Source organism: Sus scrofa, chromosome 13 (assembly GCF_054392235.1).
Source record: "Sus scrofa isolate SSC_HxYL_T2T_F1_AM1 chromosome 13, Sscrofa_HxYL_maternal_Yorkshire_Landrace_v2.0, whole genome shotgun sequence".
Taxonomy (NCBI): domain Eukaryota; kingdom Metazoa; phylum Chordata; class Mammalia; order Artiodactyla; family Suidae; genus Sus; species Sus scrofa.
In genome coordinates this window covers 162451467-162475592 of record NC_139395.1, presented here as the reverse complement: position 1 = coordinate 162475592, position 24126 = coordinate 162451467, and the positions used below count along the sequence as shown (strand labels likewise).

Below are 24126 nucleotides of genomic sequence, written 5' to 3'. Positions count from 1 at the left end.
CTTCTCCCCATGTATTTCTCTTCCACCTCTGTAGGCATTTCATGCTCGGCAGCTCTCCGTCCCATGTCTTCCCCTCAGCATCTTCCTAAGTAGGGCTCTGCTTGCCTAGGGCTGCCCAGGGACTTCACGCTGCTCGTATGTCACAGACCAATAAAGCTGCAGGAGCCCAGGCTTGCCGAATGATTTCCCATTTAGCTTCAGCTATTTCAACAGGCAGGGGCCTCAGGTGTACCCTCTACCCTGAAATCCCTTTTAGAAGCCAGTAAAATGTTTGACTTTGAGCTGTGACTCAGGGGCAACCAGAATAAAAGTTTCAAGGCTTTAAGAAGGAGCCCAGGGCTGAATGGTCCAGAAAAGAACCCAACCACAGGATTCAGACAAGGCTACTGAAGGAGGAAAATGGGTGACCAGTTCCTTACCATGATGATGGGTGAGAGCAGCTTAGAGCAGTGTAAGGGCACCAAATGAGAGAGGTGGATGCCTGGCATGTTACTTTGGGATTTGCCCTGGGTTCCTGGAAATGGCAGGCAAGCTGTCTCCAGCTGCAGCTCAGGAGAGCACAAGGGAGGTTAGGATACCCCCCTTCTGTGGAGGGAAAGGGAGGAGCCAGAAAAGGGGGGAGGAGCCAGAGGGGGGTGCAGAAAAGGAGATGTGTGTGTGTGTGTGTAAGAGAGAATCCACGTGAGCGAGTGTGCTGTTCTGAAAGACTGTGAAGAAAGCTTACCCTGAAGGTTAGGAGAGTGGAAGCTCCTAAGTCAGAAATAGGGCCACCCCATTCAAACTTTTGCTCTACCACCTCTCAATGAACTTTTCTAAACTTCCACTTTCTCAGCTGTAAAATGAAACAGTATCTATTTTTCAGGTTGATAAGGGCAGTAAAGGAGAGAATGCATTAGAGGTGCTCAGCACAGTGCTGGCAAGAGTAGAGCCTAATATATGGTGGCAACATTAACATGACTATTGTCGTTAGCCTTTTTTTTTTTTTTTTTTTTTAAGACTAATAGAAAATGAGGCTGGCTAGAGCAAGACTGGAAGGGCCCATATTCTGTCTTGGAACAAATGGACCTCATCAATGGCCTCACACAGCAGCTGGGAGGGTTGCCTGGATGACCTTTGCCCTCTATCATCTGAGGTCCCTTCACCTCATCGGCCAGTATCCCAAACAAGGGGCTGCTTCTAAGGGTCTCCTTGACTTTTCTTTACTTCACAGTCATCACCCTGTGTGTCTTTCCCCATGATATATTGTTGCTTTGCCAATTCCAGCCCCAGGGGTTTTGGTTCTATGGAAAGTGTGTGAGTTTTGGAGTCAGCCAGGTGGGCTAAAACTCTTTAGCTCCTTACTAGCTACACGACCTCACCTTCTCAGAGCCTCAACTCCTTTCTCTATAAACAGCACCTCCCTTGCAGTGTTCCTATAAGGATTAAGTGTTAAAATGCCTAACACAATGCCGGGCTGAGAGACACCTCAAAAGTGTTGGCTTTTTTCCTTCTGCTGTCAGTCCATTGGTAACCAGGCGACAAGCATTAGACACCTAGAATTCTAGAAATGTCAGAGCGGGCAAGACTCAAAGATCGATCAAATCTGATTGCTCTTCTCCGTAATCCTATGCTGAGGATCTGGGACACATGGTTTTGTCCTGCCTCCCTCTTCCCCTCCTTGATGACTGGGTGTCGGGGGTGGAGTGCCTGGATGGTCCACGAATGTTCTCTGGGAAGTGTCACTGTATGTGTCATTCCTCAACAGCAAGAACGGAAGAGACATTACACCCAATCTCAGAACTATTTTAGGATACTGTACAGTACCTGTAGTGACTTGAAACATCACAGAAATGCCTGCTGCTTGAAGCCTCCTTTTCTCTCAGAGCAGCCTTTACCGTATTTACTCCAAGCACTGCTCACACTTGTGTTTGGTGGATTCTTTCTTCCGCATTGCTTCTTCTTCTTCTTCTTCCTTTTTTTTTTTTTTTTGTCTTTTTGCTTTTTCTAGGGCATATGGAGGTTCCCAGGCTAGGGGTCTAATCAGAGCTGTAGCCACCGGCCTATGCCAGAGCCACAGCAATGCGGGATCCGAGCTTTGTCTGCAACCTACACCACAGCTCACAGCAATGCCGGATCCTTAACCCACTGAGCAAGGCCAGGGATCGAACCCGCAACCTCATGGTTCCTAGTTGGATTCATTAACCACTGTGCCATGATGGGAACTCCCCACATTGGTTCTTCAACTCCAGTGGGCCTCAGAACCACCTGCTAGACTTGTTAAAACACAGACTGTCAGACTCCAGTCCCAGAGTTTCAGAGGTATTAAGTTTGAGGCAAGGGCTAGGAATTTTCAGTTCTTACCAATCCACAGGGGATACTGTTTCTGCTGGCCTGGGAACCTTACTTTGAGAACCACTACCCTATGGAGTTTCTCCAGGAAGCCAAGCAACAAAAATTCAAGTCTCCAAAGCAAGCCCAACCAACCCACTGACATTTCTCCCTGATCTCTAGTTTTTCTACCTTGAGTGGAGAATGGGGGGCTATGCCTAAGTTATTACTCAGGGAAATAAGACATGATTTCTTCATCCACTGACTTCTTTCTCTGTAAGTCCCATGAAGAGGAAAAAACAGTATTCCAAGAGTAACAAGGATGAGTCAAGAGTAACATAAAATAAAAGTAACTCAAAACAAAGAGTTTTAACTTTAAAACTGATTTTTAGCATTAAAAGCAGAGGAGTTCCCATTGTGGATCTGTGGGTTAGGAACCCGACATAGTGTCCATAAGGATGTGGGTTCCATCCCTGGTCTCACTCAGTGGGTTAAGGATCCAGCATTGCGAAAAACTGTTCCATTCCTGGTCTCCCTCAGTGGGTTAAGGATCCAGCATTGTCAAAAACTGTTCTATCCCTGGTCTCACTCAGTGGGTTAAGGATCCAGCATTGTCAAAAACTGTAGGTTGTAGATGCAGCTCGGATCCGGTGTGACTGTGACTGTGGCAGAGGCCTCAACTACAGCTCTGATTCAGCCCCTAGCCTGGAAACTTCCATATGCTGCAGGTTTGCTGTAAAAAAAAAAAAAGAAAAAGTAGAGTGTCTAACCTGACTGAATCTGCCCAGATGGTTTCTCTGTCCTTGTTTCTTTCTCTTTACCCTTCTGTTTTTATTTTTTTCTTCCCAAAGACATGCATAAAATAGCATGGAAGTAGTAAAAAAAAATTAAGAGAACAAAATCCTTGTTCAAGCATCTTCATGGTAAAATCCTTCAAACTTTATGGGCACTCAGAACCCCTAGGTTGGGACAAGGGGTCCTTACAATGCAGAGCCCTTGGCCCTTCTCCCCAGATGTGATCCTTTAGTAGCTGGAGTATAAGACCACACCTGGGGAGACTCTGCTTTGTGATAACGCAGTAAACAGGGGGCACAGTATTGTCAGGTAAGTCTCGGTTGTTATCTGAGAAAAAGCTCCAGGGCCATCATCTCTTTTTACAAATTCGGGTCTTAGCTTCCCCCCCATGATAGGGGCAGGAAGAGTCTGGGAGCCTGATTGCAATCCTGAGCCGTTAGTGTAAATTAGGTCATCTCTGTCATGTGTCACCTCCCTTCTGTGGCCAACAGTCTCATTTGTACATCACCTCTCGGACTCAGTCTCATTTCCGCTCTCCCAACCTCTAGAAAATTCCCAGAACCTAGTTGGTACTTCTTTCGAACTATTCTCCTTCTTCTTTTGTTTTCTTGGAAAAACAGTCCTGAGCAGCAGTTTTCAAGTTGTCTTGCCAATGTTTCTAGGGGTACCTTTCAGGGAGCAAAGAGTTTTCTGGCCTCTGAGCAGCCCCCAAGTTGTATCAGAGCCCTTCTATCTATTGATATTACTACCTGACTTTGTGGAAGTTATCTCTGAAGGAAGGGGTTTTCACTTTACGATTTTTATTTAGTACCTACCACATGTCAGACATAGGGATGTTTGTAAAAATTAAAAACCAAAAGTATTGCAGCATGTGGAAGTTTCCTGGCCAGGGATCGAACCCTTGCCACAGCTGTAATCAGAATCACAGCAGTGGCAACACCTGATCCTTAACTTGCTGAGCCACGAGGGAACTCTGTGACCCTATATTTTAAAGAGACCCGTAAACCGTATCCCGAAAATAGTCCCAAAAGCTTGGAAAAGTGAAGCAGGCTGGTTTCTAGGCAGGTGGTACCCTTGGCTGTGATCCATGATGTTTAGCTTCTGTTGCTTTATAACTGGCTCGCTTCACAGATCTTTTAACCTCCTTGCTTCTTCAGACATTTCAATTTTTAACTCCGAATTATAGGAAATCAGCCTCCTCAAACATCCCCTTTGTACCTGACAGCGCTTGACCTGGGCTTCTGCACTGGCAAGAGAAATGAGGCTGGGAAGAGGCCCTCTTCCCATTCCATTAGCCCAAAATCTTTCAATTCTTTCCAAGGAACATCTGCTAGAAAACTAACTACATGTGAACTGGTTTCAGAAGGCAGATTTCTGTTCATTATGTTATTTAGAAACTTAACAATAATTATTTTAATTTGATCTGCACATTGATAGGGGACTTTGGTCCCCAACTGCTTTCTTTTGCTTTAATCGTATTTAGGTTGCAACCTTGAGCCATTATTCCGGACAAAACACTCAAAGACTTATGATCACTTGAGGTTTGTGCCTTAGATCTTGTAGGGCCCAAAAACTATGCCCCAGTTTTATCCCTCCAGTGCATCCCTCTGGCCTGGCACTGAACCCCCACCCTTCGGGTCAACTCTAATCACTGAGGACCTGCCTCCCAACCAGCTTGCGCTGGGGTGCCCCCGGGAGAAGGCAGGGCACCCCCACAGACTGTTTGTAGGCTTTTCATTCAAACAGACCTGAGCTAGAGCTGGGCTCTGGGAAGTTAATTAACCTCCCTGAGTTAGTTTTCCCATGCATACATTGGGAGAAATAATATTGAGTCCATGGGTCAAGGTCACATATAATAAAGTGTCTAGGCTACAATTTAGATCAAATCTCTTGGACCTTTCTTTAAGAAACACTTTTCCAATTGGTTTCTGTCTAACAATGCCTCCTTCTTAGCTTCTTCTGCCCCGATCATGTATTTGTTTCCTTTTGCACTGTCCCAGGATGAGGGTGGCATGGGATTTATAGGTCTAGGTTCCTGGATATCTTACCCTTGCTCCCAAATTAGTCCCCTTGGTCCCTTTTGGGATCATGTAGTGTATTTATTAGCCATGTGTGGGGGAGCTGGGTCTATGGTTTAATAGAGCTTGCTTCAGCACCCACGGCTCCAGGGTAGTATATGTGGCTATATCCACATTTTCCCAATCCTGGACATGGCTCGGTCTTTCCACCCACAAGAAAGAGATTTGCAGTGTGCTTTCCATACAGAGCAGAGATGGGTGATGTGCCCAGACCCACCTAAACCTCCTTAGGCTTCACTGTTTCTCTAGGTTCTCTTTAAAGTCTCACTGCTTGAAAGCAAATCTCTCCCTATCGCTTCCCGCAGGCATCCTTCAGAATATCATCACGACAGTTCTATTAAAAAAAAAAAAAAAAAAAGTAGCCTGTTATACAGCGACAATCATAGAAAGACTTTTCATCTGTGGAAGAGAAGGACCATTCTCCCAACCTCCTCTGCGTTTCCTCTCTCTTACTACTTAGTATTCCTTCCACCCTCTCCCTCCCATCTGCTGCCCAGAGCCTCCCCCCACCGCCCCAGCTGTCCCTTCAGTCTGGGGGCTCTCCATTGAGAACCTTTCATCCCTGTATCCATCAATCATTCCCACAGGGCCTCAGGATCCAGGAAATCATCCTGTGGTTGATGTGGGAGGTGGGGCCGGAGGAGAGAAGAGCGGAAAGAAGGATCGGCTGTTTCTCACTCTCCTCTTTGAATAAGTGGACATCCTGAACTGGACTCCTTCTGTGGACCTTAATTGTTTATTTTGTCAGAGTTTTGCTCCATTCTCACTTTCTGTCTGCCTTTCCCCTGTAACTCTGTACTCCCCTGTGACCAGGCTGCTGCAGCCCAGCCGGAGAGATCACAGATGGTTCACTGGGTCTAAAGAGGTCCTTTGAATGTATGTGCTTAACTTTCACAGCCCCCACTAGGCTGAATGCTGCGCCCCCCCCCCCCCCCACTGGTGCTGTCTGTGGACCTTTGATCTGGTTCTCAGGTGCAGGGCGAACCACACAGTAGCATCTCTCCCTTTCTATGTTTAGACCACGTCAGTCAGCCGGAAGGGAGGGGGGAACAGGGTGGGAGAAGCAGGCTGCCCTGTGGCCCAGTTGCTTCTCCGTGGGTGTGGGGAAGAGTCCCCCTCCCACTGTGCGAGGGGCCCACACCACGCCTCTCTCTCTCACTCTCTCTCTCTCCTCTCCCCCTACCTCTCTCTCTCTCTCACAACCCCCTCAAGCCATTTATTTATTGTGTCCATCTAGCTCCTTTGAAGCAGCACAAAATGAAGAGCCTCTTATTGTGTCACGTTGGAGTGCTTTCTGTGGTGATTTGCTTTTCTTCATCTGCCAGGCCTCCAGTCCAAACAGCCAAGTGAATACTCGATTTGATGCACATGGCTGATTTTAGACCCTTTTAACCCAGATAAAGTAAAAGGAAGACACCACCTGGGGTTTGGTGCAGTTCATCCATCCAGTAAATTTCTTTCCAGTTTCCTTATCTCTTTCCAGTCCTGAGGAAAATTCTTTTGTGCAGACCCTCAGTCCAGCCTACCCACAGGGTCTCCCTTGACTACCGCCTGTGGAACCCACTGAGGAGGGGCTTCTGTTTAGGGCAGGAACCAACCTCTGTGTGAGCTGTTCAGTGTTTGGAATGTGTTGTTCATGCAGGATGAGAAACTGGGTCTCTCTGATAGGTACTATATAGAGAATATTTAGTCAGGTGATTTTTTTTGTTGTTCCTTTCTGAGAGGTCTGACTGTGATTGTCTTCGGCACTTTGAGAAAAATCTGACATCCCTCTCCCTTCAATGTGCTTGTCTGCACCTCCTAACAGAACTCCCTTCCCAGAGGCCCAGGCCCCAGCCCCATCCTTCCTGACCCCTTGGCCCTGACACACACTTGGCTCTAATCTCTCCCTTGGCTTCCAGGGAAGGATATGGCGGCCGTGCAGAGGACCCTGATGGCTCTGGGCAGCGTTGCAGTCACCAAGGATGATGGCTGCTACCGGGGAGAGCCATCTTGGTTTCACAGGTAAAAATTTGTGTCCAACCACTCCACCCTCACCCCCACCAAGAGCAGAGAATGATTTTTTGTTTGTTTGTTTTGCTTTTTAGGGCTGCATCTGCGGCATATGGAGTTTCCCAGGCTAGGGGTCCAATTGGAGCTACAGCTGCCAGCCTACTCCAGAGCCACAGCAACGTCAGATCCGAGCCACATCTGTGACCTACACAACAGCTCACTACAATACTGTATCCTTAACCCACTGAGCGAGGCCATGGATCAAACCCACAACCTCATGGCTCCATGTTGGATTTGTTTCTGCTGAGCGACAGGAACTCCAGAGAATGATTTTTAACAAGAGTGAGCATCTGAGGCCTTGTAGCTCTCAGAGGCTATTTCCACACAAACCCTAGCCTAGGAATAAGCACCCCTAGCCCCGCAACCAAATCCCCCAGCACAAGTCGAGAATGATTCTGCCTTTCAGGCCAATATCCCACCGCAGGGCCTTTCCTACCACATACATAGATCCTCCAGCTCTGCCCAGGTTATGTCTCTCTTGAGACAAACATTATTTACTATCTGGTTCTTCATGGAAGTTTGCAGACTTCTGGTCTAGAGTAAGAATTTTTTCATCCTTCAGCTCTAAAGTGAGGACTTTAATCCTGGCCCTCCACAGGGAACGATGAAGTGGGATTAATGACATGCTCTGTAGGAAGGACTGATTTTAATTTTCACAAGGGCTTGACGTAACTGGGAGGGGGGACAGGAAAGTATTTGGGAATAAAGTCCCCAGAGAGGCAGCACTAGTTCTTTGCTGTAGAAATTCTGGATAATCATCCGATCTTCTAAAGAGTAGAGAGGTCATGTATCATGGTGGGGCCTATTCATAGTAGGATCATGGCCCAGGGTAGGACCATGACCAAGGTTAGTAGGACCATAGCTCAGGATAGGACCATGGCCCAGGGTGGGATCATGACCAAGTGTAGAATCTTGGACCAGGGTAGTAGGATCATGGCCCAGGGCAGAACCATAGCTATGGTAGGATCATGACCAAGGGTAGAACCATGACCAAGTTTAGTAGGATCATAGCCCAGGGTAGGACCATGACCAAGGGTAGGATCATGACCAAGGGTAGTAGGTAGGACCATAGCTCAGGGTAGATCTATGGCCCAGGGTAGGATCATGGCCCAGGGTAGGATCATGACCAAGTAGGATCATAGCCCAGGGTAAGACCATGACCAAGCGTAGAATCTTGGACTGGGGTAAGAGGATCACGGTTCAGGGCAAGACCATAGCCCAGGGTAGGATCATCATTAATGGCAGGAATGTAATTCAGTAGAAGGCCTGCCCTTCTATTTGGTGACCCCCAGTAGAGCCCAACTGCACATCTTGGGCATGGTTGCAAACAATCAGAATGACATTGTTCCATCTCGCTTCCTCTGCCCAGGAAAGCCCAGCAGAATCGGAGAGGATTTTCAGAGGAGCAGCTTCGCCAGGGACAGAACGTCATCGGCCTGCAGATGGGCAGCAACAAGGGAGCCTCCCAGGCAGGCATGACTGGGTACGGGATGCCCAGGCAGATCATGTGAGACCCTGCCTCCCACCCCCCGTAGAGAGGATGAATGATCCACACCACGGTCTATATGGTAAAGAAATAGTTAGTCACCTCTGACCTTCTCTTCTCAAAGCCTCCTGTCCTTGGTTTTTGCAAGTGCCGCATTTCTGCTGCGAATCCACGTTGCCTACTGCTGCCACCTTCTGTTCATTTAGAACTATGCAAAGACTCCGCTTCCTCCCTCTTCCTGAGCTCCTTTGCCCTAAAAGCCTTTATCAGTCTGATTATTTATTTATTTATTTATTTGCCAAAAATTCTCCCTCCTCAACTTACAGAACGCACCTAATAAACAAATTAGTCTTGTGTCTTAATGTGTAACCTTCCTTCTTTGTCTTAGGGACTTTGCAGGCAGGCCTGGTCTTCATTTCATTCAAGAGGCCAGCAAGATGGAATTAAGCTTAACTGTAACTAGAGCTGTAGAAATATAAGTTGACTTCAAGGAAGCCCTTGCAAGGTAGTATTGCTTAGCTGGACAATTGCAGTAGAACGTTTATGAATAGTTTTAACGACCCTGACAGCCATGAGTTCGAGAACAAGGTCTTAGGCTCCCACATATTTTTTTGAGTACGTACCTTGTGTTTATTATGCTAGACTCTGTGTGGGGAACAGGAATGAACAAGCTGAAGCTCCAGTTCCTCATGAGCTCTCCTATAGATGCCCAGGAATTATCTGTGGAGGTGGTTTTATCAACTGGATGGATGATGATTGGTGGAAGGAAAGAGCAGTTTTCACTTCTTTATCCATAATCTCACCCACCCCCACTATGGGCCAGATTCTGGGTCTAATGCAGACATTTATACAGTTTCTTCATCAGCAAAGAGTAATAGGTAATGCAGAAGATTGCTCTCTTACAGGTATTTATAGAGTCTACCCCCCTAAAACTCTTGGACATTGTCTAAGACTGAGATCTAGCTGAGATAGGTTTTTAGGTTTCTAAATATTTTCTCATCCACAGAAAACTTAAGAAGGCAAAGAAGCCTGGGGACCACAAGTTCATCTTACTCTCTCCTGCCAGTAGAAACAAGAAAAAATAAAAGAGCTGCATTTAATAAGAAAAGAAATAAGGCCTTTTGGACATAGAATGAATTGTTAATTAACAAGAAGTAAAACAAATGAAGCCATAGACACTGCCACACTTTAGATGTTTGGGTGCTGGTTTTCCAGATGGTGTCCTTTGCATTTCTAGGCTTCCTTCATGGGGCTGGGGGTGGGTGGAGCAGAGGCCAAATTCAGGGTCCCCGCTTCTGCTTCAATGAGAGTGTTGCTGATTTCATCTATTTTATAGATGGGAATTCAGCATAAGATTTTTATGAATTTTAATATTAAAAGGTTTACACTAAAGGAAATTAGCCTGTGAGACACATAAAAGACCGAATGTGTCCTCTAAGAGCCCTTGGTGACCATCTGACAACCACTGGTGAATCGTCCATTCCTGGAAAGATGTTACATCAACATGCTAAAAGTAGAGAAAAACTATGTTCATAACAATGCCAAGCTAAAAGTCTAGATAATACCAGCGCAGTGTGTGTGTGGCATGAGTGGGAGAACACAGGGAAAAAGGAAAAGGAGAGAATGGGCAAAGGACACTGTTCTGTTGGAGGAAATATAGAGATATTGATAAGTTTAAGAGATTTTTAGGAAAAGACAAGCATACTGAGTCCAACTCACTTCATGAGGCTAATTTAACATTGATTCCAAAACCCAATAAGGAAAAGAAAATTAGACTGATTTCACTTGGGATCATAGATATGAAAATTTCTAAATAAAATAAATTAACCAATCCAACAATGTATTTTAAAAATCTATTGGAATGAACCATTTTCTCTGTTGAGAGAATCTTTTTTTTTTTTTTTTTTAATTGGATGAGCTCTTCGGGGACCCACTTTCTTACAGAGCTAGCCCTGAGAAAAACTTGAACCCATGTTCCATTTCTTGTCTTTTTCTCTTCTAAAGTCCTAGAGAATTCACCTGTTCCAAGACCTGTCTAATTAATAATAGTACCGGAGATCAAAGGAGAAATGACTTCAATATCATTTAGGGAATTAATTTTTGGAGGAGAATTTAAATCCAATTTCCTCTGTTCCCAGAACAACACTTGTTTCTTTCTATTGCATAGCCTTTCTTCTACATCTCTCTCACTAATTCTTCCTTAGGTATTAGTAACTAATGTCCTAACATTTCATTCTATTTTTTTAATTTTCTTATTTATTAAAAAACTGCCCTGGTAATCAGAAAAAGGCATCTATGTGCTAAATGTAGGAAAATAACTAGAATACCATCCCTGTCCATTAATGAGTCAACACGAGTTTGTTGTTCCTTATATATTTAAGGAATTGCATTATGAACTAGGAGATACAACAAAACATGGACATGGCTCTTAATTGAGTGAATTTGCAGTCTAGCTGAGCAAACAATAGACCTGCCTGACAGCTCTGTATATTATTTTTGATTGTTTAAGGGCCAAATGACAGCACTGTTCACTCAGACCCTCTAAAGTGAAGTTCTCTGACCCGGGACCGTCAGGGAATGTTTTCTAGAGGACACTGGACTCAGGAACTTCTGCTTTGTGCCATCATGAGAATATATTGGCCTCTTTATCACTTGTCCCAGCCTGTCTGGATGCAAAAGTGTTACAACAATGAGGAAGGGGCTTGGATGTCAAGACAAATCCTTCCTAGGTGGACTTGAGCAAGAAATCCCTGTGGTGCCCTCACCTAGGAGTCTTGTTCCATCTTGGACTTCCAGGAGACAGGATTAGAGGGTGGGATCTTCAAGAAAGCATAAAAGATGTTTGTTTTCAAGTTACTTTTTTTTAATACTTCTATTTTCTTATTTATTGATGTTCAGCATATTTTCATATGCTTACCAGGCATCTGTATACATTCCTTTTTTTTAATATTTTTATTTTTTATTTATTTGTTTTTTTAATTTACTTTTTTTTTATTACTCAAATGAATTTATCACATCTGTAGCTGTATAATGATCATAACAATCTGATTTCAAGTTACTTATTAAAAGGCCAAATTTGGTCACCATAGTTAGAGCTCACCTTAATGCGGAATGTATAAAACTTTCCATGGTGATGCCTGAAAGTCCCCCACAGGACCAACACACCCAGCTCTCAGCTTCAGACATCTGCTGCTTCAACCGAAGAGCCAGGATAGGAGGTTCCTGGTGATCATAGAATTGAAGAGATTTGCTAACAGCTTGTGGCAACTGCAGGCATGCCACCAGGTTTTACCAGGCTGCAGGGTGAATGCAGTTCTCATTTCTGATATGCTGAAGACAGAAAGATGAGTTGAGAAAATGTCTGACTCCAGGCAGACAGACTAGACCAGAATTCTCTATTTTTTTAATTTAATTTTATTTTTTTGGCCACACCCACAGCATAAGGAAGTTCCCTGGCCAGGGATTGAATCCTAGCTGCAGCTTCGACCTGACGTTGCAGCTGCAGCAAAATGGGATGGTTTTGTTTTGTTTTGTTTTGTTTTTTTGACTTTAAAAAATTTTTTATTATGATTGATTTACAATGTTCTGTCTAGTTCTGTTGTACAGCAAAGTGACCCAGTCATACATATATATATTCTTTTTCTCACATTATCCTCCATCATGTTCCACTGCAAGTGGTTAGATAGATAGTTCCCCATGCTATACAGCAGAATCTTATTACACACTCTACCCGGATGGGGATTGAACCCTCACTGCCACAGAGACAACACTGGATCCTTAACCCACTACACCACAGAGGGAAATGTGCAGAGTTCTCTGCTTTTCATATTGTCCAATAACTGAGTAAATCTGAGTCTTCTGTCAATGGAAACACAAAACATGTTTTCTAAGGTCTTTTATTTTTTCCAGGCAGGCTGCCATTTTGGTTAACATTTACAGAAAGCTTTAAAGGCATAATAGATTGCAGCGCTTTTGCTGATAGTACATTTAATTGTCATGGCCTCAAATTTGCTAAACCACTGATTTCATCATCACTGAAATTGACATAATCCCTGTTGACCGAATCTTTCACTGCCATGGAACTGTAAAGCACACAGGTGAAAATGTAAATCATTGCATTATTGGCAGAAATAAGCACATTGTTCCTACAAGTTGTTTTGCAAATCTAGTTCCCTTGAACATTGTGAAGGCTAAATTTCTTCATGTAAACAGGCCAGCTTCTTGAATGCTGTAGATTCAAGGTCACCTTTTACCCAGGCTTGGTAATAGCCTCATGTCGTACAGATGGTGAGTAATCTGAAGGCTACATGCCCTGAGTAATATAAGATTCCCTGCTCCCAAGCAATGCTTAAGAATCACTTAGAATGGTAGGTGCCAATCCTTGATAATTTCTTTGCCCATTTCAGCTCGGTAAAATGATCTATATGATTTGATCAGATCCAGAGTATAATCAAATCCATTTCCTAAAAAGAGCAACATTTCCTCTCTCTGAAGTTATAGATCCACTTAGATGGCTATGACTCTTTCCAATTACAAGCAGTGGTGGAGTTCCCACTGTGGCTCATTGGAAACAAACCTGACTAGTGTCCATGAGGATTCGGGTTTGATCCCTGGCCTCACTCAGTGGGTTAAGGATCTGGTATTGCCATGAGCTGTGGTGTAGGTTGCAGATGAGGCTCAGATTCTGTGTTGCTGTGGCTGTGGCACAGATCATCAGCTGCAGCACTAATTTGACCCCTAGCCTGGGAACTTACATACACCACAGGTGTAGTCCTAAAAAGCAAAAAAATTAAAACACAACAACAACAACAACAAAAAACAAGCAGTAGTTGAGGCAGAATAAACTCTAATCATTATGCAAACCCCATGTCTCCTCAGAGACACTATTGTGCCATTAAAACCCTGGGTTAGAGGCCCAACTAAGTAGTTTTTTCTAGGCCTTGGAGCTTAGATTTTCCCCAGGTGATGTGACCTACTGTAAAGTGTAGAAATGGGATTTTTTTTTTCTTTTTCTTTTTAAGCCCTCACTTGTGGCATACGGAAGTTCCTGGGCTAGGAGTAAAATTGGAGCTGCAGCCTTATGTCACAGCCACAGTCACAGCCACAGCCACAGCCACAGCCACAGCCACAGCCACAGCCATGTCAGATCCAAGCTGCATCTGCAAGCTACACCAAAGCTTGTGGCAACTCCAGATCCTTAACCCACTGAGCAAGGGATCAAACTTGCATCCTCACAGAGACAGCATCAGTTTCTCTAACACACTGAGCCACAATGGGAACTCCAGAAATGGGAATTTTCATGACAAATAAGTTCTATGCCATCATGTGAACCCAACCAAGAAAAGAAAAATAACTGAGTATTTTCTAAAATTAATCCCTTCTGAAATACATGATTAAGTCAAAATGATCTTGTATTGCAAGAAGTAGTTATGATATAATTTATAGTAGACATGTATCTGAGGCAGTACTCTTTGGAAACACACAGTGGTTCTAGATGTTGATTGGTAGATATTTTACCATTTTGCTACTGCTTTATTAATAATATAGATCTCAATTAATGTTTAGCACACATGGGGTTCCCACTGTGGTGCAGTGGGTTAAGAATCTGACTGCAGTTACTCGGGTAGCTGCAGAGGTATGGGTTTGATTGCTGGCCCGGCACAATGCAGCCCCTATTCCAAAATATAGGACCAGAACAGAAATGATTGTTTCCGGAATTCAACTTGAGTGTCTTAGGCATGAGAATTAAAGCAAAATGTGATTAACTGATTTGTATTCAAGGAAATCAAAGTTCTGATATGCCAGCGAGCCTATTACGTGTCAGCTTTCAAGAGCCTGGGCTGAGAATATAAAACCATTCTGAAGGGCAAGGATACATCTTATTATGATTCAAATGGTTTTAGGGTGAATACTTCCCTATTAACCTTTACTTAATGAAACTTATTGAATGGCCTTCTGCCAAATAAAGTTAAAGATCCATTCTGGATCCACATTCGTGGAGCGATAATTCTTCGGGAGAACATTACATCAGTCTCATGATGGGATGAGCTTGGCTCACATAAAGAAATTCTACCAGGTAGAAATCCTGCTTCAGGGCAATGGAAGGGAAAAAGGACCCAGGAGAATTTCACTCAAAAGATGTTAACTGAGCAGCTAGTAAGTATTGGGCAATTTATATAATTCATCTCCTCTAAGGGGTGTAATGATCTACAAGGTGATCATTATAAGAAGTTAATTTTCTTTTTTCGTTTGTTTGTTTTTTAACGCCGCACCTGCAGCATATAGAAGTTCCTAGGCTAGGGGATACCACAGCTCACGGCAACACTAGATCCCCAACCCACTGAGCCAGGCCAGGGACCCAACCCACATCCTAATGGATACTAGTCAGATTCATTTCTGCTGCGCCACAATGGGAACTCCGAGTATTAACATCACTTTCCAGATCAGGAAGGTGAGGATTAGAGAGGTCAAAAGGCTTCCCAAGTTCTCATAGTTGTAAGAGATGGAACTGGAATTCGAACTCTGAATATTACAATTTCAAAGTTTTATGAGTTTCCTCAATACTGACTTCTCCATCCTAAACACACTGCTAGGCTCTGGAGGATACACAGGTGAAGACGTGATCCTGTACTCAACTAGCATCTAATCTTTCCCTGGTAGGAATTGCACAGCGAAGGGCTCAGCTCTTTATAATTCAGATATGGATACAGATATGGATGATTTTCTTGACCCTGCTCAGAAGATGCGCTTAATTCCTTTCTGAATCCAGAGCACCTCTGTGTATATAAGGAACCGGCACTTAACGTAGATAGTTTTACATATGAAAGTTTAACCTATGCTTCTTGATCAGAATTATTCCTGCAAAGCTGCGTAAATATTATGTAATTCTTTCCTTTTCTTTGGAATCTTTTAATTAGGGCCAGGATTAGGGTAAAGTGAGAGGGGCATGTCTCCTTGGGTACAAAAACTAATTTTGAGGAGCAAACCAGTCTGCAATACTCCCCTCTGTGGTAAAAGGAATAAGGAAAGAGAAACTAGGTCTTTGGCAATGTTATATTCATTAATTCATAGTCATTAGTGCGTGTTAGTAATTAATATTTAATTAATACATTAGCCAAGCTTCACTGAGCTCCTGCTATATGTCAGGCCCCATGCCACCCTCAGGGTACTGGTAAGGAAGAGAGACTCTATCAGCTCCTGTGGGTTTATCATAAGGATAGTTGGGAAGCAGAGCTCCTTACCTGCATGGTCCTGCCCGGGGCTCTGGATGACTATGGAGAATGATGATTCTTGGGGTCTGATGCCAGCCCAGTGGACAAACCCCGTGCTTTGCTGATTTGCTACGACACTAAGGCATTTTATCATTGAGGCGGAAGGGCCCGTATCTTGAGAAAAGGGATTTGGCAGCTGTGAGTAATTGGCAGTTGACGCTATCAAGGATGTCTAGTGACATTCAACCCGTGAAAGAAGTGCAAAAATTCCATTTAAGATAAAAACGCCTTCCGGTCCATTGCAGCAGATTGATGTATTGAGTGATCACTTAGCAGAGACATCCACTCACATGCCCTTTATGCTTGAAGAGAAAGTGAGAGGATGGCAGCAATCACCCCAATACATCAGAGGCAATTAGCCTGTTGGGAAAGACGATAAAATCCCACTGGAGGCGCCAGCCCGCTGATGAACTCATCCTATGAACATTCCCAGCTACACTGTGGAATTCTCAGATGAGATAAGAACAATGTCACAGGCAGGAAACATCCTGGAAAATAAGCATCTATCTGATGCCATGAAGTTTTAGATAGATCAGCTTAATCAAACAGAGATGCCAGTGAAAATGAATTTTTAAAAATTTAGTAGCCACACACACACACACACACACACACACACACACACACACACACACACACACACAGAGATATTGTATGTACTGGTTGGAACAAAACCTGAATCTAAAGTTTGTAATTGAAAAAGGGGGGGGGGAACCCCTGTTTCAATACTATATAACTTTCCTTAATTAGGGTATAAAATGTTGGCCTTCCAAAACATTTTTCAGGAGAAAGGGTCTGATTCAATTCAGAAATACTCCTCTCTTGGGGGTAGGGGAGACTGGGGAAGGTAGGATTTTTGTTTTACTACATTACTGATGTTTTCATTTGGATTTTAGCTGTGCTCCCAAGCATCTGATCTTTGACAGAAATGACCAGAACATATAATGGGAGATTTCTCATTTGGCTTTTGTAATTTACACCAAGGCCGTTGGGGTCTCTAATTGCACATGATTTAGGATGATGAGCAAATAGTTTTGAGAATATGCATGCAGCTTATGGGGAAGTTAGAATGACAGGGGCTAAACCCCACAGAAGCTTGCAGGCACAGTCAGCATGAGAGATGAAATTGGTGGGGAAGTCCCCTCTGCAGAGCAGTGGAGGACTGCACTCTGCTGAGAAGAAGCTCTCCAAGCCAACTTACCCATTTTAACATGAGTTAATTTCTTCTTTCCTTTGTTTTCCTCTCCTCTTTTTTTTTTTTTTTGTTCCCCCTTTTCCCTGCCTCCCTAGGCCATGTCCATTTTTGATTCATTTGTTTTATTTCATTCTTTCTGTCTCCTAATCTCATTTTTAAAGTTGGTTTTTAGAAAAGCATTCTTTGTATCTAGTGACCTTTGCAGAATTTCCAAAATCAATAACTTTTAGTTCAGTGGATTCATTCCTTCATCAACATTTGAGTTGATTCAGCACCTACAGTGAGCCAGAAGATTTGACGAGTTAAGTTCATAGCTTTCTGTGAGAGTACTTTTAGCCAACTTGGGCCAATCTCACACTCTAGGGTTTGTCTGGTAAGGGATGTGCTTCGAATGACTTCGGGACTAGTTTACCCAAGTGCCCCTTAGCCTAACCACATGGATTTACTGAATTGAGCACTCTTTATACTTAGCTCTTAAAAAGAGAAAAGAGGATTTCTCGTCGTGGCACAGCAGAAACGAATCTGACTAGTAACCATGAGGTTGCGGGTTCAATCCCTGGCCTGGCTCAGTGGGTTAAGGATCTGGCATTGCTATGAGCTGTGGTGTAGGCTGAAGACGATGCTCAGATCTGATGTTGCTGTGGCTGTGGTGTAAGCCAGCAGCTATAGCTCTGAATGGACCCCTAGCCTGAGAACCTCCATATGTTGCAGGTGCGGCCCTAAAAAAATAAAATTAAATTTAAAAAAATAAAAAGATAAAAGAGATCTTTTTTTTTTTAAACTTAATTTTATTTTATTTTATTTTTTTGTCTTTTTGCTATTTCTTTGGCCGCTCCCGCGGCATATGGAGGTTCCCAGGCTAAGGGTTGAATCGGAGCTATAGCCACCGGCCTACGCCAGAGCCACAGCAACGCAGGATCCGAGCCGTGTCTGCAACCTACACCACAGCTCACGGCAACGCCGGATCGTTAACCCACTGAGCAAGGGCAGGGACCGAACCCGCAACCTCATGGTTCCTAGTCGGATTCGTTAACCACTGCGCCACGACGGGAACTCCAAGAGATCTTTTTAATGTGTTCATTGAACTAGAAAGAAAAGTTGCATTAGCCATTTACCCCCCTATTTTCCCATTACTGGTTTAGTGCTGGGCAACCTTGTCTGAACACCCCTCACCCGGTATTGGTATGGCCAATCATGGATGCTGTTCTGACAGTCCTCCTGGACCATGACCCAGTCATACTGATCATCCTTCCTCACCAGGGAGGGAAAAGGAGTCCAAAGAGTATGGTGAGGTTTTGGGATAACATCTAGAAAATATGGTTAGAATGCTGCCTGCTAGAGTTCCTGTTGTGGCTCAGAGATAATGAACCCAATTAGTATCCATGAGGATGTGGCTTCAATGGCCTTGCTCAGTGTGTTAAGGATCTGATGTTGGCATGAGCTGTGGTGTAGGTTGCAGAGGTTGTTTGGATCTCGACTTGCTGTGGCTGTGGCTTAGGCCCATAGCTGCAGCTCTGATTCAACCCCTAGCCTTGGAACTTCCATATGCCACACGTGCAGCCCTAAAAAGAAAAAAAAAATGCCACCTGCAGCTGTGCCAGACTATGACCAGGCTCTAGAATGTCTGCAACACTGTCCATTAAAAGCAGGTTTACTCTGTTGAGAGTGACTGCTTCCAATGTCTCCCCTACTCATACAGAACTTGCAGGGTGTCATAGGCTTGTGTCATTCCAAAAGAGAAGTTGAAGTTTGAACTCCCCCCTACCTCAGAACAAGGCCTTATTCAGGAATGGGGTCATTGTAGATGTAATTGCTTAATGTGAAGTCAAGGAACTTGGAGAGAATATACTGATGACAAGCTAAATAACCAGCAAGACCACCTGAGAGATGACACAAACTATTGACTGATGGTTTATTATAACATTACTTAAGTCTCAAGTACTGGTATGTACTGTAAGATTTTGAGTTGGGGGAAGGAGAGAGTGCTATGGCTAGGGTGGATGACAGGAAAGTAGGGTGTTGAAAGTGGTTAGGATTTGAATGAGGTAATGTGGACCCCAGGGGTACAAGACTCAGAGAAGAGGGCTGCTAATATCAACCTCCTCTCTGATTCTGTAGTATTTCATTAACACCTCTTTGATAGACTATATTACATAATGTTGTAATCAGTGGTTTGCCTGTCTGCCCCTCCATTGAGAGCTTTTTAAGAGTAGTAACATATTTTAAAATACATAGCATCTGTCACATAGATGCCATAAATGTTGAGTAAATTGATGAGTGAACAATTGGATGACTAAAGAAAGACAATGCCTGATTTGACAGAGTAGATTTAGCAGGCATGATGGCAGGACACGCAAACTTAGCCTGGTGCCATGTTGAGGAAGACTTTGAATGTCAGGCTACAGGGATTAAATGAAAAGAGACTGGGCTGCCACTGTCTAGGATGAAGGTGACATTGGAGGGTTATTTTAGGAAAACTTATTTAGTAGTGATGTGCACATGTGAGGGATGAGCCTAGAAGAGGTAAACTTGTTAAGGGGATATTACAACAGTCCAGATCTAGGGTTCTCTAAGACACCACTTCATTTTTTAAAAAGATCCATGTTATGTGATGCAAATGAGTGGGATTAAGCTCCCCATGAGTCAGCAGGAAAAGAGAAATGAAGATCAGTGTCATGTCCTTTCATTACAGAGCCCAAGGGTGAGTGTTGAGTGGCTGGCTGGCTTCCCAGGCTCCTGTGCAATCTTGTGTTTCCTCAGGATTCACTCCCCTCTGTAGAGAGCTTGGTGATGAGTGGTGATCAGATGGCGACTTTGCACATGGCCATTTGTCATCACAGAGGGAAGTGGATCCTAAGTAGCAGAAATGAACTTTATCAGTTGTGGGAGAGCTGGCCTCTCCTCTGGTTCGGCAAGAATGGAAGTGTCACACACCGCACTCCTGCCCCTCCCCCCCTCAAGTGCCCTCCTTTGCCAGAGGCTCAGATCCTTGCTCACGTTAGATGGATGACTTGGTCCTACTTCCAGGCCTTCAGATGTGGGGGGATCAACTTTGGGGCAGAAGGCTGAAGCATTTTAAATATTTTCATGTGACGAGTTGATGTGATAAGCTATGTGCTCCCAATGATGGTTGCAGAATCCGACAGGGAGGTATTTTACCTTCAACCCAAGTCACTGCACACTCTGCTCAGCCACCAGTGAATAGACACCTGCCTCCCTTCTCTTAGCACAAGGGCCTTTGCTCTTAGGAAGGGAATAGGAACCTCTTTAATATCTTTCAAGTTGTTTGTAATAGGAGCATCAACCTACATTTGCCATTGTGATTGTCTTTAGCCATGTGTTCTAGGATTGAAGAGATTTTGCCTGAAAACTTCCACGCTAGTAAAGGCAAAAGGAGATGAATACAAGCTCATTCATTAAGACTTTATCTTATATCCCAGCTTCTTTTACTATTGCCTCTCAAAACCAGTGGCTTATCTACAGTTTTGACCTCTGGAGATAACTTTCCCCGCAGAATTTTATCAAGAAAGAATTCTTTAGTGTGTAAATGCATGTATCCACACCTAGAATCCACTATTAACATTTGCTGTACTTACTTTATCCTAAGTCTGTCCATCTGGTGGGATCAATTTTTAACAACCCCTGTCTTGATACAAAGAATACATTTTCAGTAATAATCATGAAATAAAATGAATGAAAATAATGCCTAGAAAAAAACACACTGAAAAGTTTCATTTAGCATTGTGTGTATAATTATGCTCACAGAAATAAAATTAATAAAATAAATGTTGCATACAGAATATTATATGTAAAAATATTATACCTTGGCAGTTCACACTCCGTACACTTGTTTTAAATTTTAAATATAAATTAATTCTGAAGGGTCTCATGGAGTAACAGAAATGAAGTAATTGTGGTTCTGTTTCTTCATCTTTGTACTCATTGTACTGCTACTGCTTAATGTTGGGTCTTCTGTTTAAGTACAGGAATATGAAGCCGGTACTACAGGGCCTGTTGGAGATAAGGCTTGTGCCCCAGGTAAGCTCAAATAATTCTAAACTCTTAGAAGCTTACTCTCAAAATGAGCATGTGTCATAGAGTCCTCTTTGAGACCAACTGTACAAATGGGAATTCTTCAAATTACCTTTTTTTTTTTTTTTCTTTTTTGGCTGTGCCTGGGGCACATGGAAGTTCCTGGGCCAGGAATCAAACTCAGGCTTCTGCTATGACAACTCTGAATCCTTAACCTGCTGCACCACAAAGTAACTCCCAAAGTAACTTTCTTTTTTTTTTTGTCTTTGTCTTTTTAGGGCCTCACCCACAGCATATGGAGGTTCCCAGGCTAGGGGTCTGATAGGAGCCACAGCTGCCAGCCTACGCCACAGCCACAGCAATGCCAGATCCAAGCCACGTCTGCAAACTACACCACAACCCATAGCAGTGCTGGATCCTTAACCCACTGAGCAAGGCCATGGATCGAACCTGCAACTTCATGTTTCCTAGTCGGATTTGCTTCTCCTGAGCCACGATGGGAACTCCTCAAATAAACTTCTATATAAATAACATTCCTTATTTATTAAATTGTGAGTAATAAAAATGTGCTCATTTGAAGCTTGTGTAGATATTATTAAAACAAATCGTAACAACAGCAATTGTTTAGAACTTACACCAAAGATATTTTTCCAAGAGGAATATCATCACTGACCTTATTTAGAATTGCTGGAAAATGGAGATTTAAAAAAAAAAAAAATTGGAGTTCTCCAGGAACTATTCTTAAAAGACTTAAGAATAAAACTTAGCCCAATTCCAAAGACAGTAAAGATATCTGGTGATTTACAGACTGAGAGGGCCAATGTTTAGAAAACTACTCAGAAGAAATGTAGGTGGATTTTGCTAAAGGCAGGCCAAGGATTTTTACATCAATGGTAGGGAATGAGGAGCTTGCTCGTATATCAAGGATAATCAGGTATCAGAGGGAATTCTCACTAAGCTGACCACAGGATTCTTTCTACAATTGGGTAGGCCTCAAGAACAAGGCCTGATCATAAAGCGAGCTCAGAGGAGTCTGTCTAAAGTTTGACTATCAAGGGAAGGGTCTTTGTCAGTGACCACTGCTCAGGGCATACATTTTACTTATATTGGTGAAATGAGTAGTTCTAAAAATAAGGGTTATAATACAAAAAGGATGGGCAATTAAAGAGGACTTCGTTTGTAAATTTCCCAGTCTTATCGCTATAAAGCCTAAAGCACAATTAGTCATTTCACCACTGTTGTCTACAAATAAATGTAGGAAGTGAATTTGTACAACATGGCACAATCTGTTTGTCAGTCTTTAATAGTATCTTCCACCCCTTCCAGTTTCTCACTTGCTTTCTAATGACTGGCCCCTGAATGGGATGCAGTTTGTGTCTGGATCAGCAAAGCAGTGTTTCCCCTTTAAAGGGTGATTAATCAGCTTTCCATCTGAGGCCTGGTGCCCAGAGGGAAGCACGGCAGTGTCTCAGGGACAAGAGGTACAATGTGTGAGTCTCTTTCTACTCTTGTCTGCTGAGAAAAATGCTGACAGTGCCCTCACCATTACTCTCTGCTACCTACCCTTGAACCTGATTCAAGTTGACATGGGGACAAACGGGAGAGATGGGAACAGGGGATTTTCATTAGAAAGGGCCTGGGTTTACTGAGGAGGGCAAGAAGAAGAGGAGAAAAAAGGGGAAAAAAAGGACCTTTTAGAGAGGGATTTTCAGAGAGTAGCTGGAAAGTTGAGAGCAGAACTGGAGAGTGAGGCTTCCAGATGGATGCCAGCAAGAACAATGGGGTGGGGGTGGGGATTTCTTCCCCCCCCCTTTTTAAAAAAAATTATTATTGAGGTAAAATTGGTGTGAAACATAAATTTCAGAAGTACACCTGGGGTTAGTAGATGCAAACTATTGCCTTTGGAAAGGCTAAGCAATGAGATCCTGCTGTAATAGCACTGGGAATTATATCTAGTCACTTATGATGGAGCATGATGGAGGAAAATGTGAGAAAAAGAATATATATGTATGTGTGACTGAGTCACTGTGCTGTACAGTGGAAAATTGACAGAACATTGTAAACCACCTATAGTGGAAAAAATTAAAGTCATTAAATATAAAAAAATTTTTCAGAAGTACAGCATTATAAATTGAGATTTATATACACTACAAAGCGATCATCACCCTACCCCATGTCTAATCACCGTCCATCACCATACAATTGACCCTCTTCAAAATTTCCCTGTCCCATCCCCCAGCTAGTGTGGGGATTTCTAAGAAGCAATGCAAGGCTTATACATGAGATCTCTTAATAGTCTTTAATAGATACAAGCAAAAATTCAAATGACTTGTAAATATTTGAAGGTTGTTGGACTGTATATTTGTAAGGCAATCTTGCCTTGAGGCTGGGCTCTGAGAGGCCTGACTCACATTAGAGTAACATTAAGAAACCCTTAGTTTGGGTTTGCAAAGCTGACTGCTAGGTGCCTTTAACATTCACTATATAGCAAACAGGCAGCTTCAGTTTCTAAACTAGACCCGGTGGAAGTAAATTGATTCCTTTCCTCTGAAGGCTAGCTTGAATGTGGCGACCAGTACTTCTCAAGTGGGAATGTGAGGGGGTGAAAACTGGCTTTGAGGCATCTCTGGATGTTCACATGAAGAACACCTAAAAATGGACGAAGAAAACAGTGATGTTTCATCCAAACCTGCTGATGTGAATGTAAGTACAGGGTGAGAAGCCTTCTCTGTTACTCAAATGCCACTTATTGTTGACTCTGTTAGTAAAATGAGACTGAGCTACTTTATAAAAATGAAGGAAACAACAATGAAATACTTTACCTTTCTTTGATGCTTAATAGATTTTACAAATGTGAGCTTATTTTAAAGTGCTGTACTTGGCAATTGATTTGCAGCTGTTTTTTTTTTTCTA

General features: G+C 43.2%; 2 protein-coding genes across 3 annotated transcripts in view; both read left to right on the top strand.

Annotated features, from left to right (window-relative positions):
- Positions 1–23916, top strand: part of TAGLN3 (transgelin 3) — a 28633-nt gene extending 4717 nt beyond the window's left edge. The window contains exons 4-8 of one of the 2 annotated variants that reach the window (XR_014824864.1): positions 7082–7184; positions 8602–8800; positions 18032–18161; positions 21163–21219; positions 23767–23916. Coding sequence is in view for 1 of the 2 variants with exons in the window: in XM_021070389.2 (XP_020926048.1) it covers positions 7082–7184; positions 8602–8743 (245 nt within the window). In the remaining variant the exon portion in view is untranslated. Of the gene's footprint in view, positions 1–7081; positions 7185–8601; positions 9081–18031; positions 18162–21162; positions 21220–23766 lie in introns of those variants that run through there. The other variant, XM_021070389.2, reaches the window with a different exon arrangement.
- The window catches only part of TMPRSS7 (transmembrane serine protease 7), a 39271-nt gene continuing 38923 nt past the window's right edge, over positions 23779–24126 (top strand). The window contains exon 1 of the mRNA XM_013982462.3: positions 23779–23916. Coding sequence (XP_013837916.2) covers positions 23869–23916 — 48 coding nt within the window. The 5' untranslated portion in view covers positions 23779–23868. The remainder of the gene's footprint in view (positions 23917–24126) is intronic.